The sequence below is a fragment of the Carassius carassius genome, chromosome 13, assembly GCF_963082965.1.
Source record: "Carassius carassius chromosome 13, fCarCar2.1, whole genome shotgun sequence".
Taxonomy (NCBI): domain Eukaryota; kingdom Metazoa; phylum Chordata; class Actinopteri; order Cypriniformes; family Cyprinidae; genus Carassius; species Carassius carassius.
In genome coordinates, this window is record NC_081767.1 from 27330949 (window position 1) to 27343537 (window position 12589).

Sequence of the window (12589 nt, forward strand, 5' to 3'; positions counted from 1 at the left end):
CGGAAAAGGATTAACGGCCTGACCTTTTTTTTCTGCCCACAATTCCCATGGGGCTCAATTTATCTTCAGGAATCCACAGCTAGTGGGGAAAAAGTGATTGACACTCCTAACCTTCATTGGGATGTAATCTTCATCTTTAGCACTCAGAGATCTAATTAATTAGTGGAATCTCATTTCCGCACTAATGCAAGTAGACAGAGGCATGATAGAGGAGAAAGGAGAGAGAGGGAGTGTGAGGAGGGAAGGAGAGGGTGTCATTTTTAATCACTCTAGAACGACTCCACCTGCTTTATGAACTTTAGTACCACAACTGAACTTTCTGGCTTCTGTCAGCTCTCTAGGCTATACCAGGTAAATGTCTGGATGTTAACTTTTGTGCTGTGGAAACCCTTGTGACAGTGCTTTGTTTGCTCTCTGCTGCAATGGGGCCGGTCAGGGTGAATCTCATAAGAGTTTTGGAGTGTGCAGACCATCTAGACTTGAATTTGCTTTAGGATCCTTGTTTTAAACTGAACATCGTGATGATCCAACACAGTGCCCCATTTTTATTGTGCAACAACAAATTGTCTTTAAAGGAATAGCTCATTCAAAAATTAAAATCCAAGATGTACAGTAAGATGTGCTTCTTATCTAAACAGATTAGAATACATTTTGCATTACATCACTTGCTTATCAATGCATCTTCTGCAGTAAATGGGTGCCATCTGAATCCAAACAGCAGCAGAAAGAAAAACATCACAATAATCTACAAGTAAGAAAAGCAAAAAAAAAGAAGAAAATATCAATCTATAAAATTGTTTTCTTTAGTAAAAAAAAAAAAAAAAAAATACCAACAACAAATTATATCGTCTTAATCAGGAGAGAAATATGCACAGATCAAGACCAGTATACAAGCAAAAACATTCCAAAGCAGTCCAAAAGAGTTCTCAGTGGATTTTGATGTGAGAAGATTTTCACTTCACAAAACATCAGTTGTTGGTGTGAAATTGTATTGATTACGTGTGGATTATAGTGATGTTTTTTTTTTTAGCTGTCTGGCACCCATTCACTGCAGAGTATGCACTGGTGAGAAAGTGATACATGCTACATTTCTCCAATTCTGTTCTCATGAAGAAACAAACTCATCTACATCTTGAAAGACTTGAGGTTGAGTAAATGATCAGGACATTTTCATTTTCTGGAATTTTTTTTAAGGGGTCATTCTAATATGAGTATATGACATAGTTAAAATAAGTCAAACAGCCAATATTTGGGTGTATAATTTCAGGATACAGGTTCATTTTTACATAAATGTTAATTTCTCCTGTTTTGTAGGTACTACTTAACAATAAAGTTTAATTTGTTAGCAGAAATGGATGATTGAACAAACTACTAACAATTTTTTCAGCATGTATTAATCTAGGTTAATGTTAACTCATAAATATATATTGTTCAATGTTAATTCAGGTTTATTCACTAAATAGTATTAATATATACATCTTGATTATATCCAGAAATTGACCATTAACCCAAATTAATAAATGCTGTAAAGATATTTATTTCATTTTGATTTCATGATACCTAATGGCAACCTAATGCATTAACAAATATTAAACATTCTTTAATCTTTGCCAGAATTGTTAAATGCATCTCTTTTGTCCACTGCAGAGCACAAATGTAGCCACAGTAGGAATGCAGGAGAAAATTATGGAAATTTACATAGTTTAGAGTCTATCATACAACAAGATGGAGTTTATCTTGTCTATAGCCCTTTGTGCTTGATGGAATGGGTTAAGTTTTTACAAGTATAACGTCAAAGGCACAGCACTGACGTTTGTTGACTGATATCATGTGTTAATTCTGACAGAGCCTCCCAGCATTGAATAATATATGTGTGTGTGTGTGTGTGTGTGTGTGTGTGTGTGTGTGTGTGTGTGTGTGTGTGTGTGTGTGTGTGTGAAGGGCATATATAGTGAAAATCATTTACACTGAAACTTAAAAAATATTATTGAAGAATAATTCTGGATATCATTAATAAAGCCTCAGGTAAAAAGGAATAAAAAATTATGAATAAAAGACAAAGGGGAAATTTGCAGAATAAAAGCACAGAACATTCAAAAGCAGTCCTGGGGCAATCCAAAAGCACTTTGCATTCTGCGTTAACTCACAAGTCTATTTCCTGGCCAACTAAACTCGATCTTTACATAATAATGACTGAATAAATGACAGTTTATATCTTTTATGCAGAGAAGTGCACATCAAATCAAGCAATAATGCAGTGTTTTCAATCGCCGCCTGCACCCCTCCTGCGTTCACTGTAATATTTGCATTTAGATGACATAACATAATAACTCGGAGACCACCTGCAGGAGTAAATATTTTGCTGTCTGTTTTGTCTAGCCGTACTGCCAAACACAATGATTCATTAATTGAGCTCAGGAGAGAATCTTCATATGGCGACTGACATTCAATTATGCGGGAGAGATCAGATTAAAAAGAAGTCTGAAAAGCGTGTCTGAAAAGCCTATTTTGCGAGCGAGCGCTGAGGAGAGGCTGACACTGTAATTTGAACGACCGTTTGGGTCCTGGGTGAACTAGGCGGCAGTAAGGGAAATCACTACGCTACGACCTCACAGTAATTGGATGTCCATTGTATGTCTGTGTAAGTGCATGCAGATAGAATGCTTGCCAGTGTGTTTATATGCCGTTTATTTTTCATTTGAAGCTTGTAAAATGAGCCTTAAATTGCACATTCTGTCTGTATTCACTGCGCTACATTTTTATATTTCTTACAAACCCAAGCTTTAAAATTCACACTTTGATCATAAACCCTCCAATGTATAAATAGATTATATGATATAAAAATAGGTCTAAAAGCTTGAAACAACATTAACACAATTATTGTTTAATGTGCCATTGAGAGGTCCTAATATCTTGTTCCTTTTCAAACATAGGCACACATTTCGTGTTTAGCTTATCTCCAAAACCTGAGCTACCAATCTAGACAGCATTTAAGACAAGATAGGTCTGTTCCTAATGTGAAGATGGAAAAATACTTTTTCTTTTGGCCAAAATATAAGGTTGCATTTCATGAGGTACTCCAAAAATACATTACAATTAGTGTTTGGAATTTTACAATTATATATTGGAAATATCCATCCAAAATGGCAGAAGAATTTACAGAACAACTGTTTCTGCCACATGATGGATGGATAGATAAATAGATAGACAGATAGATAGATAGATAGATAGATAGATAGATAGATAGATGAACATGAACAGATGATGATTTAAGAACTGGATCTGGGTTTATATAAGAGCTTTTGTTTTTCCAGTTAATTATAAATTATGTTCTGCATAGTTGAGAGTTACTATGACATAATATTACATAATGTAATTTAACGAAAGCTATTTCTGACAAATGGGCTCCACATGATAAATCTGCTCTAAAGCAAAACATCAGGTACTGACCAGAAGTTTAGAAAACCGAACTACAAACACACGCATGCTGTTCTGAGAGATCCCGGAAAGAAAAGGCACCCTCGACCTGTGAAGAGAGATATGTGCGCTGAGAAAACTCTGTTCAAGACATATTTGCAAGCTGTCAAGTTAATAGCTGAACTAGCCGAACTGACATTATTGTAGAAATAGTTTTATGTAAGTATGCATTCAAATAATTAGATCAACATGTCCGATTCTTGTGAAACATCAAGAGCTGTGTGCTGCCTTCAAGTCTTCCTGGGAAATTTCTACTCATGAGCTGGGAACTCTAATTACAATGCAACGTACATTTGGCTTTACTAGAAATTTGACGTGTTGAGCAATTTTGAAAAGTGTAGTGTGAGAACTCTAAAAACAGCTCAAAAGTGCATTTCTGGTGAAGAAACATCTCACACCTGCCTCCTTAACACAACTGAATCCCCTGGAGCTCATTGTGTAAAACATCTGTCACATATATGAGATCAACTACAACGAAGCACAGACTCGTGGGAGTCATGCAGAGATGTCACACATGGTGTCAGTAAGACACAGCAGTGACGGTGAAAGTTAGTGCAGTTTGTCAACATCCAGTGTTTCACTCTGAAGAAATCAGAATAAACAGCCACATTCAGACACCTTTCATGTAACATTTCAATTACAATGTCAGCTCGACTATCAAATGGGCTCTGGAACGCATGCAAATATGCATTTAATGATGGCTTTGCTCTGTTCCAGCTGAGGGGCTTTCTACTGGCCTTGTCGGACACAGCTGATGTTGGTGGATAAGTGTGTATAACCTCAATTAAAGCATGCTCTAAGTGTCTGACAACAGCTAATATTCCTCTTCCAGCAGCGGGCCGAATTGATGTTCCTTCATTCGTCACCCCACAGAAAAAGCAATCATGCTGTTGTCTCGCTCTGCTTAGGAGCTGGAAAGCGCTGCCTCCAGTTGCTCATTAGCATGCACCGCTAACACTCCTTGTCCTCAAGATACCGTAGCATCTTCCCTGCATTCATCCAACCTCCCGTCTCCTAACAACATTAAAACCCCTTAATATGCAGAGGAATCTGCTCTAAAGTACTTGCTCTAAAGGTGTCTTGAGGATAGTTAAATATTAAAACACACCAGAGTTATTGTTTGTCCCCTCGGATTTGCCCCCTCCTGTTTGCTTGCTTGTCTTTAGAGCTCGGTTTGAACAGAAAGCCTCCATTCTGTTGGCCCACCTGTTAGGGGTTTGACTCACAAAGCTTTAAGAAAACATCCAGCAGTGTTACGAGATCTGGAAGTCTTTGAAACGTTCAAATGGGTATTTTTGAAATATCTGTGGTAAATGTAGTAAATGCACCATCGGTATTATTTGAAAAATAGATTTGCAGACTCTAAATAAGACCTGGGCTGATTGACACGCTGAAGCAGCAGTGTAAAGATATATTGAGGAGGAACAGCTTCCCTATCATGTACGATTAAATTACAAATGTTTGCTTAGTGGTTTAAATCCAGTGCTAACTTTACTAACATACTGTAAACTTGCTGTAGCCCATCAAATACACACTTCTAAATGCCAGAAATCTTAAAAGATGAATAGGAAGTATTTCAAAACAAAAAAGAGGGGGAAACTTTTTACAATAAGATTCAATTTGTTAACATTAGTTAGTGCATTAGGTATCACAAACCTAAAGCTAAAGATATTTGAAGTACACCAATGTCTAAAAACATCATACAAATCTAACCGACAACATACAGTCTGCCATTACTTTTTCCATATCTAACATCCATTCAAGAATAAAAAACAGGCACTCAAAGAAAGCATGTACCTCTCTATCGAGCTGGTGGGGTGATATCACGGTGACAATGTCACCTCTTTCCGGGTCGATGTAGAACATATTGGGTGAAGGTTTATCCGGCAGCTGTCTCATGATGATGTAACGCAATACAGCATTGTCCGTGTTGGGATCGTCTGCGTCGTAAGCCGTCATGGTCATCACTGTAGTGCCTGCCAAAAACAGTTGAAAAACCAATGAGTTATATGAAGACAAATGGTCAAGATGCTACTCGGTTTGGTGCCAACTATATCCTTAAGGTTTTATCTTGTTTTGCAATTTCTCATTAAACCGCACTGCTGAACGGAACTGTAATCGATCGAACTCTGTGAGCCAAGCAAGTGAAGATGACCCACTTTGAATCGGGCTTTAGGGCAGAAATGACAAAAGTGCAAAAGTCTACCTCTATGTTACAATCCCCCCATCACATCCCAGTTTCATATTATACTGCATCAAAAATAAGGATGCCGTTCTAGGCAGATGAAGTGTAATCCTAGTACATTCTTTATATATCAGCTCAGACATGGGCTCCGGAATGAACAACGGCTCGACGGTATCCGGAGAGAGGCTGATATCTCAGTACAAGTGATGCCGTTCATCTATTTCATTTTACCTCCATCTCATCTGAATGTGTTTAACTGCAAAAGCGGGCCGCAAATGGAGCCAAAGCTTCTCAAAGTCACAGTGACCAGACAGTGACACGAGGCTAAGTCATATCTCTCTCCTGGAGTAAATGGCTTCCATCGCTGAAATTAACCTCCGATCAGCCTTTACGAGAGCTCTCACACTGTACGGCATAAATCCAGAAGGCAGACAAAAAATAAATAAATAAATAAATGGGGGGAAATATGCAGACACCCTCAAATAGGAATATTAGCATCTTAGAGTAAATGAGCAACAGGCAATTATAAGTAAATGATGGAGAAGTGAGTATTTGCATGGGGAGAGAGACCGTATTAGGCGGTGGTTAAGCAGTACACCCCTAATGATTAATTACACATGCTGAAGTGCATAGCAGGCTCTCTCATGACACCACTATCAGAGGGACTGGTTCTACTTCCCTGTTCGGTTACACCAAGTTACTGTATACGAACTCAGTGTTTGCAAAAACACACACTGACATACATTTGAGTGTGCACAGAGCATGGCTACACACACACACACACACACACACACACACACACACGCAACCTCTTTCTTTCTCTCATTCAAAATACGGAAAGACAAGCGCCCAGTAAACTCATACTGCAGTTTACGAAGGGCAACTTTGCATTGCAATTAAGTTAGAAAACACTGATAGTTTTATTACGGGACATTTATAACATTTATGTTACAAAGGCATTCTATTTCAGATTAATTATGTTCTTTTGAACTTTCCATACTTTCCATATCAAAGTATAATAATATATAATAATGGCATGCACCTGTATTTTTTATCCTTCAGAAACCTCTAAACACCAGGAAAAAATACATTCGCTTGAAAAAGATAAAGAGTTCCTTTAATGTCTTTTCCTTAGAGCTCAGTAAAATTATTGACTGTTATCGAAAATTACTCCTTTTCTAAGACATTTAAGTAAAAAAAAATTTACTTGTCAGTGAACACTAGTTCTGTCCAAACAGGGATTTTGAAAAACAACATTTTGTTTGCGTATAAAATACATTCATAATCAAGAAATTTAACAACCGAACAGGTATTAGTGAAAAATGGCACAATCAACCTAATCACCACAAGACCACTTGATTCTAAATCACAGTTCAATCTGGTTCCTGTAGCTCTATTAACCTGTTCTCCTCCTGCACCCTCATAAAGATAAAAAAAGCCTTGAGGTATTTAGCGCTCATCAATATGAACCATGACAAAAGCTATCAGCTTCCATCAGCACACATATAAATCAACAAGCGGATCTAATTGGCTGATGGGAAGGGCCAGAAAGTGAATGCAAATCACCGCTACGCAATTATGAAGCAATTATGTCAAAGCTGAGCCCAATTCAGGAGCTATTGTCTTCCTTTATGAAGTCCATACTCTCCTCAGCGCCAAACCGGAATCAATGTTAACTACATTGGCAGGTTTAATGGGAGGACCTGAAATGGCTAGACTTGAATCTGTGGGTCTCCATTACTGTATTATCAACTCTATTCATCTAATTGGGACTATGGGATTAGTCAGAGTGAGGAATTTTTCTTTTGGCTCTTTTTTCTCCCTTTTAATTCCACCATCTTGTCACACTGAACAAGATGGGGAACACTAAAACGAATAATGCCTCATAAAATGCCTGACTTGAGCGGTTAATTTGATATCAGGCCCTGTGTCTAACTCTGCATTAACTAAGGCTGAAAACATTCATTGGCATGCTGAAAAATCAACCACAGTATGAACAGGCAGATAGAAGATCCAAAGCACAGACATTGCCATTTGCACTATATAAATATATATATGTATACACAAATATATTTAAAAATATATATATTTTTATATTTATTAAAAATATATACATAGATTAAGTTTTGCTACGTTTTTAATAAAAAAAATCTAATATTTAAAAAGTATGTGTGTGTGTGTGTGTGCATATATATATATGTACACACACACACACATACATACATGCATAAAGATTTCTAAGGGATGTGTGATTTTTTTTTGTTTTTGTTTTATAAGTTTCTTATGTTCACCAAGTCTGCATTTATTTGTAAAAAAAAAGAAAAAAAAAAGGCAAACTGTAAGGCCAAGTTCACAATACAGGATTTTAAGCCCAATTTAAGAATGATTTGCATGTCAACGAGCTCGCCTTCAGGTCGGGCTGTGATCAGGGGGAAAATCATTGGGTGATCAGTTCTCCGTAATCTCTATGTGTGAATTATTTAATGACGCATCAAAGAGAATCGCTGAAGCATCACCAACACAAATATTCCAAACGTATATGCCCATACATACCTACAGTGCTGTCTTTATCTGTTGCACACACTGTTCTAGTCTTCTCATTCTGTTGCTCTCTGATATAGCAGAAGAATGTGTTGTTTGGAAGATCAAGGCATTTTAGTCGGCATCTCTGCCTTCTGACAACAGCTGAAGCCTGGTGGGTGCCAATCACAGAGACCCAATCCAGATCTGAAGGCAGTGGTATACCATCCAAAACTGTGTGCTCCTCCACAGGGTGCCTTCCACATCAACACGGACCTTCAGTTTTTGTGGAGGAGCTGTTTTACATAATAACTCGAAGTGTCACGCCATTAAAAGGGCATATTTATCCTGATAATGACAGTTCGGGCTTAAATGCACAAAAGTCAGACCATTTTCCCTTCTATCTCAATATGTTTCAAACAGTGTCACTTTAGTTATTTCAGCTTAAAAACTATAGCTAATACAAGTAATCTCATAAATGCATACAATCCAGTTTAACCAGTCACTTAATATGTTAAAATAGGTTTTAATCCAAATCATGAATTTATGTGGACAAAAAATTTATATAATGATAACATTTGTGAATAAAGCAAGATTTCCATACAATATATTATTCTGTATTTAATGTATATCTAGAAATGTAAATTATTATTATTATTATTACTATTATTGTTATTATTATTATTATTATTATTATTATTTTGTGCATGTCTTTTCACAGAATAAAATGTTTATCCATAATTTAAGCAAACGCATTTACACTCAGTTTGGATTCGAAAATCTCCTTATTTGGATGGAAACCACACTATTAGATTTATTTCACCACAAAAACATTCTTTCAGTGTAACTGTGTTTATTTGCTATTTCCATCTTAAATGAAAATCATTGTTGAATTTTCACTTTTTATACATATAAATGGAATTTGTGTAATGTATAGGCCATAAAAAAACATAATAAATAAATAAATAAATAAATCCCTACAGAGAAGTATGCAGGAACATAATTGTATTTAAGTTTATTCATAGAAAACTTTTGGCTTTTTAAGTGCAGATTAAAGTGTGTGAATTGCAGTGGTGAAGCTATCCAATAATAGTATGCCAGATCCCTGACAACCTAGCAGAGAACAGCAAATCACATTCAGTGCTAATTTTACAGGAACAATTGCATTTTTTAACAGTTTTATCATTTTTTTTATGTGCTAAAACAATACAAATAGCATGTGAAAAAAAATCAATAACAACACCAGCACAAATTATATTTATATGAATATTCTGTTCTCAGTTAAAAATGAAAGGAAGTAAAAAAAAATGAAATTAAGGACTACAGTGCGCTAACACATAGCCGGTGTCACACGTGGCACATCTTCTATTATAGACATCCAGGGAAATCAATATGACTTCAGGATCTCATTCACAATGGAGAAGCCAGCGCATTGTGTGATGGGCTTTATAATAGGAAAAACGGAGAAAGATAGAGACAGGATGAAATAATGATGGAGCAGGTGTGTTTGAGCGAGTTATCGTACTTGATACCTAAAGGAAGAGCGAGTGGTCCGCAGGGAAAACAGACAATGAAGCTACTGGACAAGGGTTCACAGGGCTATCTTTGGACTTCGGCTAGGGTTAAAGTGTACAAATGATGAGGCTAATCTTTTGTCCAAAATCTACCAAATTACTTTTTTTTGTTCAGGTGCAGATGGAGATTTTCTCTATGAAGGACACGTTTAAAACTTTGTGGTGCACAAATTGGTGTGAGACTTCAAAAACCACAACATTCTAAATAGTGTGTTTTTTTATAGTCCATCTCTGCTACATAGCAACAGAAAAGCACAGAATGCTATTACCCTTCATTTCGGGAGGCAATTAAAAAAATCTAGTAGTTTTGGAGGAAAAATTGTTGATAAATAGACTGGACAATGTGGAATGGAGCACTGTGGTGAAATTTGTGGCCTTCTTGCTCTGAAAGACCCAGCTTGCCTATTCACGTTTAAAGGCACCCAAGTAAAATTTGAGGGTCTTTCTAAAAGAAGTCCACAGGCATAGTCCGGCTATTCGATGTTCCCATTGTTTCATTACACCGTGGCGAGTAAGCACCATTTTATAAAAAAAAAAAAAAAAATTAGTTAACTGAACCACTGGGCATTCAGTAATTTACTCATTCCCTCAAAGTTTAGTTCCATAGCAGAAACAGTGCTGAATAAAAAACACTCAAAACTTCACATTGACAGTTGTATTGTAAAATGCTGCTCCTATAAGGAAAGGAGAGCTTTATCTATTTACTCACTTACTTATAGAGATATTTTGCAGGTTACACATTCACTGTTCATCTAGTAGCCCCCAGCTGACACTTAATTCTTACGGTCAAGGAGATGGAACAAATTAGAGAATAATAAAGAATGATATCCCTTCAATATAGAGGATTAAAGGAACAGTTCACCCAAAAAGACATTTATGTCAATATTTGCTCACCCTCATGTCATTTAAAATCTGTATGGCATTATTTCTGCCAGCAACATAAAATCTTTGTTTGTGTGCAAGAAAGAAGTCATATGGGATGGTAGGATATAAAGAATGGAGAATAGCTTAAAGAGCTATACTTTTTGTGTTCCAACGTGCTGAATTTTAAATGTTGTTATGCAATAGATTTTATGTATTTTAAAGATGTGTGTGAAGATTCTTAAAAAAAATAATAATAATTCTCCTTTTGTGTTATACAGCATGCTGGTTTGGAAAGACATGACACTGAGGAAATAATGAGAGAATTTAGAAAACACTGAGGAGCAGAGAATTTGAACTGCTCCTATAAATGCAGAACACAGCCATTTACAGAAATTATAATTGATTCATTCTAAAGCACCATTTGTCAGATCCCAAAGGGAAACCAAAGTGAGTAAAACCACTTTTTGAGAACATTATGGATGATTTACATAAAAGGTCTATGTTAGGGTGCCAGGAAAAGGCTGTGGACTACCTGCACTTTCATTACTTTGGTATTGTATGTAAATGAGTAAATGCATACAACATGTGCTCATCAAGCCATAATCATTCCCACAAATCACTTCTGCCATTCTATTGTGAGATCTGAACCATCCACTGTGACTGATACACATATAACCTAGACAAAGCTAACATAGTTTCTCAGGACTAAAGCTGAAAAGCTTCAGGAGGTAAAAATGTAGGGTTAAAATGAAATAATAAATCTCATTTCAACAAGATCCAGCATAATAATGATATGTAACCTTTTGTTATAAAACACCAGAGATTTTACATTGGATGTCATGTGGCAATCCTACACAGTACAAAAATTGCCTTTCAAAAACTAAGAAAAATTTCTTAAAATCAAATCCTAAACTTGCTCTTTTTAATGATTTAGCCTCTGAGCTCTGGTACCTCACATTAGATCCCACCATGCACACGGCAAGTTAACACAGAAAACTAATCTGTGTGCCCAGTGGAAAGTTCTATAGTAAACCACACATCATTCTTTCATCTCATCCTTGTTGCCAGCTTCTTTATTTTTGTTATGAAAGAAGAGAACAAGAGGTAGCACTTATTAACACATGCTGTGTGTGTGTGTGTGTAAGAGAGAGAGAGGTGGGGGGGTTGAAGCAAATGGCAAATGGCAGAGAAAGAGAAACAAATGCAAGTGTGTCTGGAAAAGAAAAAAATAAAGGCAAGCAGAAGTTGTCCAAACACAATGCAACCTATAGTAAAATTTATTAAAGTAGGTATTTAATGTGACACAGATGTAATTGTATTTACACAGGAAACAATGGCCAAGTGACTAATATAATATAATATAATATAATATAATATAATATAATATAATATAATATAATATAATATAATATAATATAATATAATATAATATAATGCATATTTTGAGAAATTAGTATGGAATTTCCTACCATAAAAAAAAAAAAAAAAAAAAACCCTTTCCTGTTACTGATTGGCCTTATTAGTTCAGGATAAGGACGCCAGTCACAGGAACAATGGTGGAAGCTGATTAGGTTGCAGAATGTCACCCCTTCCTATTAGCAACACATTAATTTTCTATCAAGTACCCCTACATAACATGTTCCGGTAATGCAAACAATGCCAGTGTGGTGGACGAGTATGTGTACATGCAATGGAAATGGATTGGAATGAATAACATCAAATTAAATTGTGTTCAATTAGATAACAAATTTGTTTGTGACCATGCTTGTATATCTGAGTGGGAAAGCAAGAGTATGTTTACAGTCATGTTTGGATGAAAAAAAAACCATCTAATTAACACCTCTGTGGGGGCTTGCTGCATTAGCTAACTGTTTCACAGTGTATATGTAAAGCAGCAGGAATCCGTTTGGATCCTGGCAGTGCACAGCATATGTACAGTTTATTGCGCACATCGCTGTGGCTAAAACAT

The 12589-nt window shown here is 36.2% G+C and overlaps 1 protein-coding gene across 1 annotated transcript in view; it reads right to left on the reverse strand.

The window, feature by feature from the left end:
- cdh13 (cadherin 13, H-cadherin (heart)) overlaps positions 1-12589 on the reverse strand; it is a 353836-nt gene that overhangs the window by 86635 nt on the left and 254612 nt on the right. The window contains exon 7 of the mRNA XM_059565191.1: positions 5275-5453. Within this exon, the coding sequence (XP_059421174.1) occupies positions 5275-5453 (179 nt within the window). The remainder of the gene's footprint in view (positions 1-5274; positions 5454-12589) is intronic.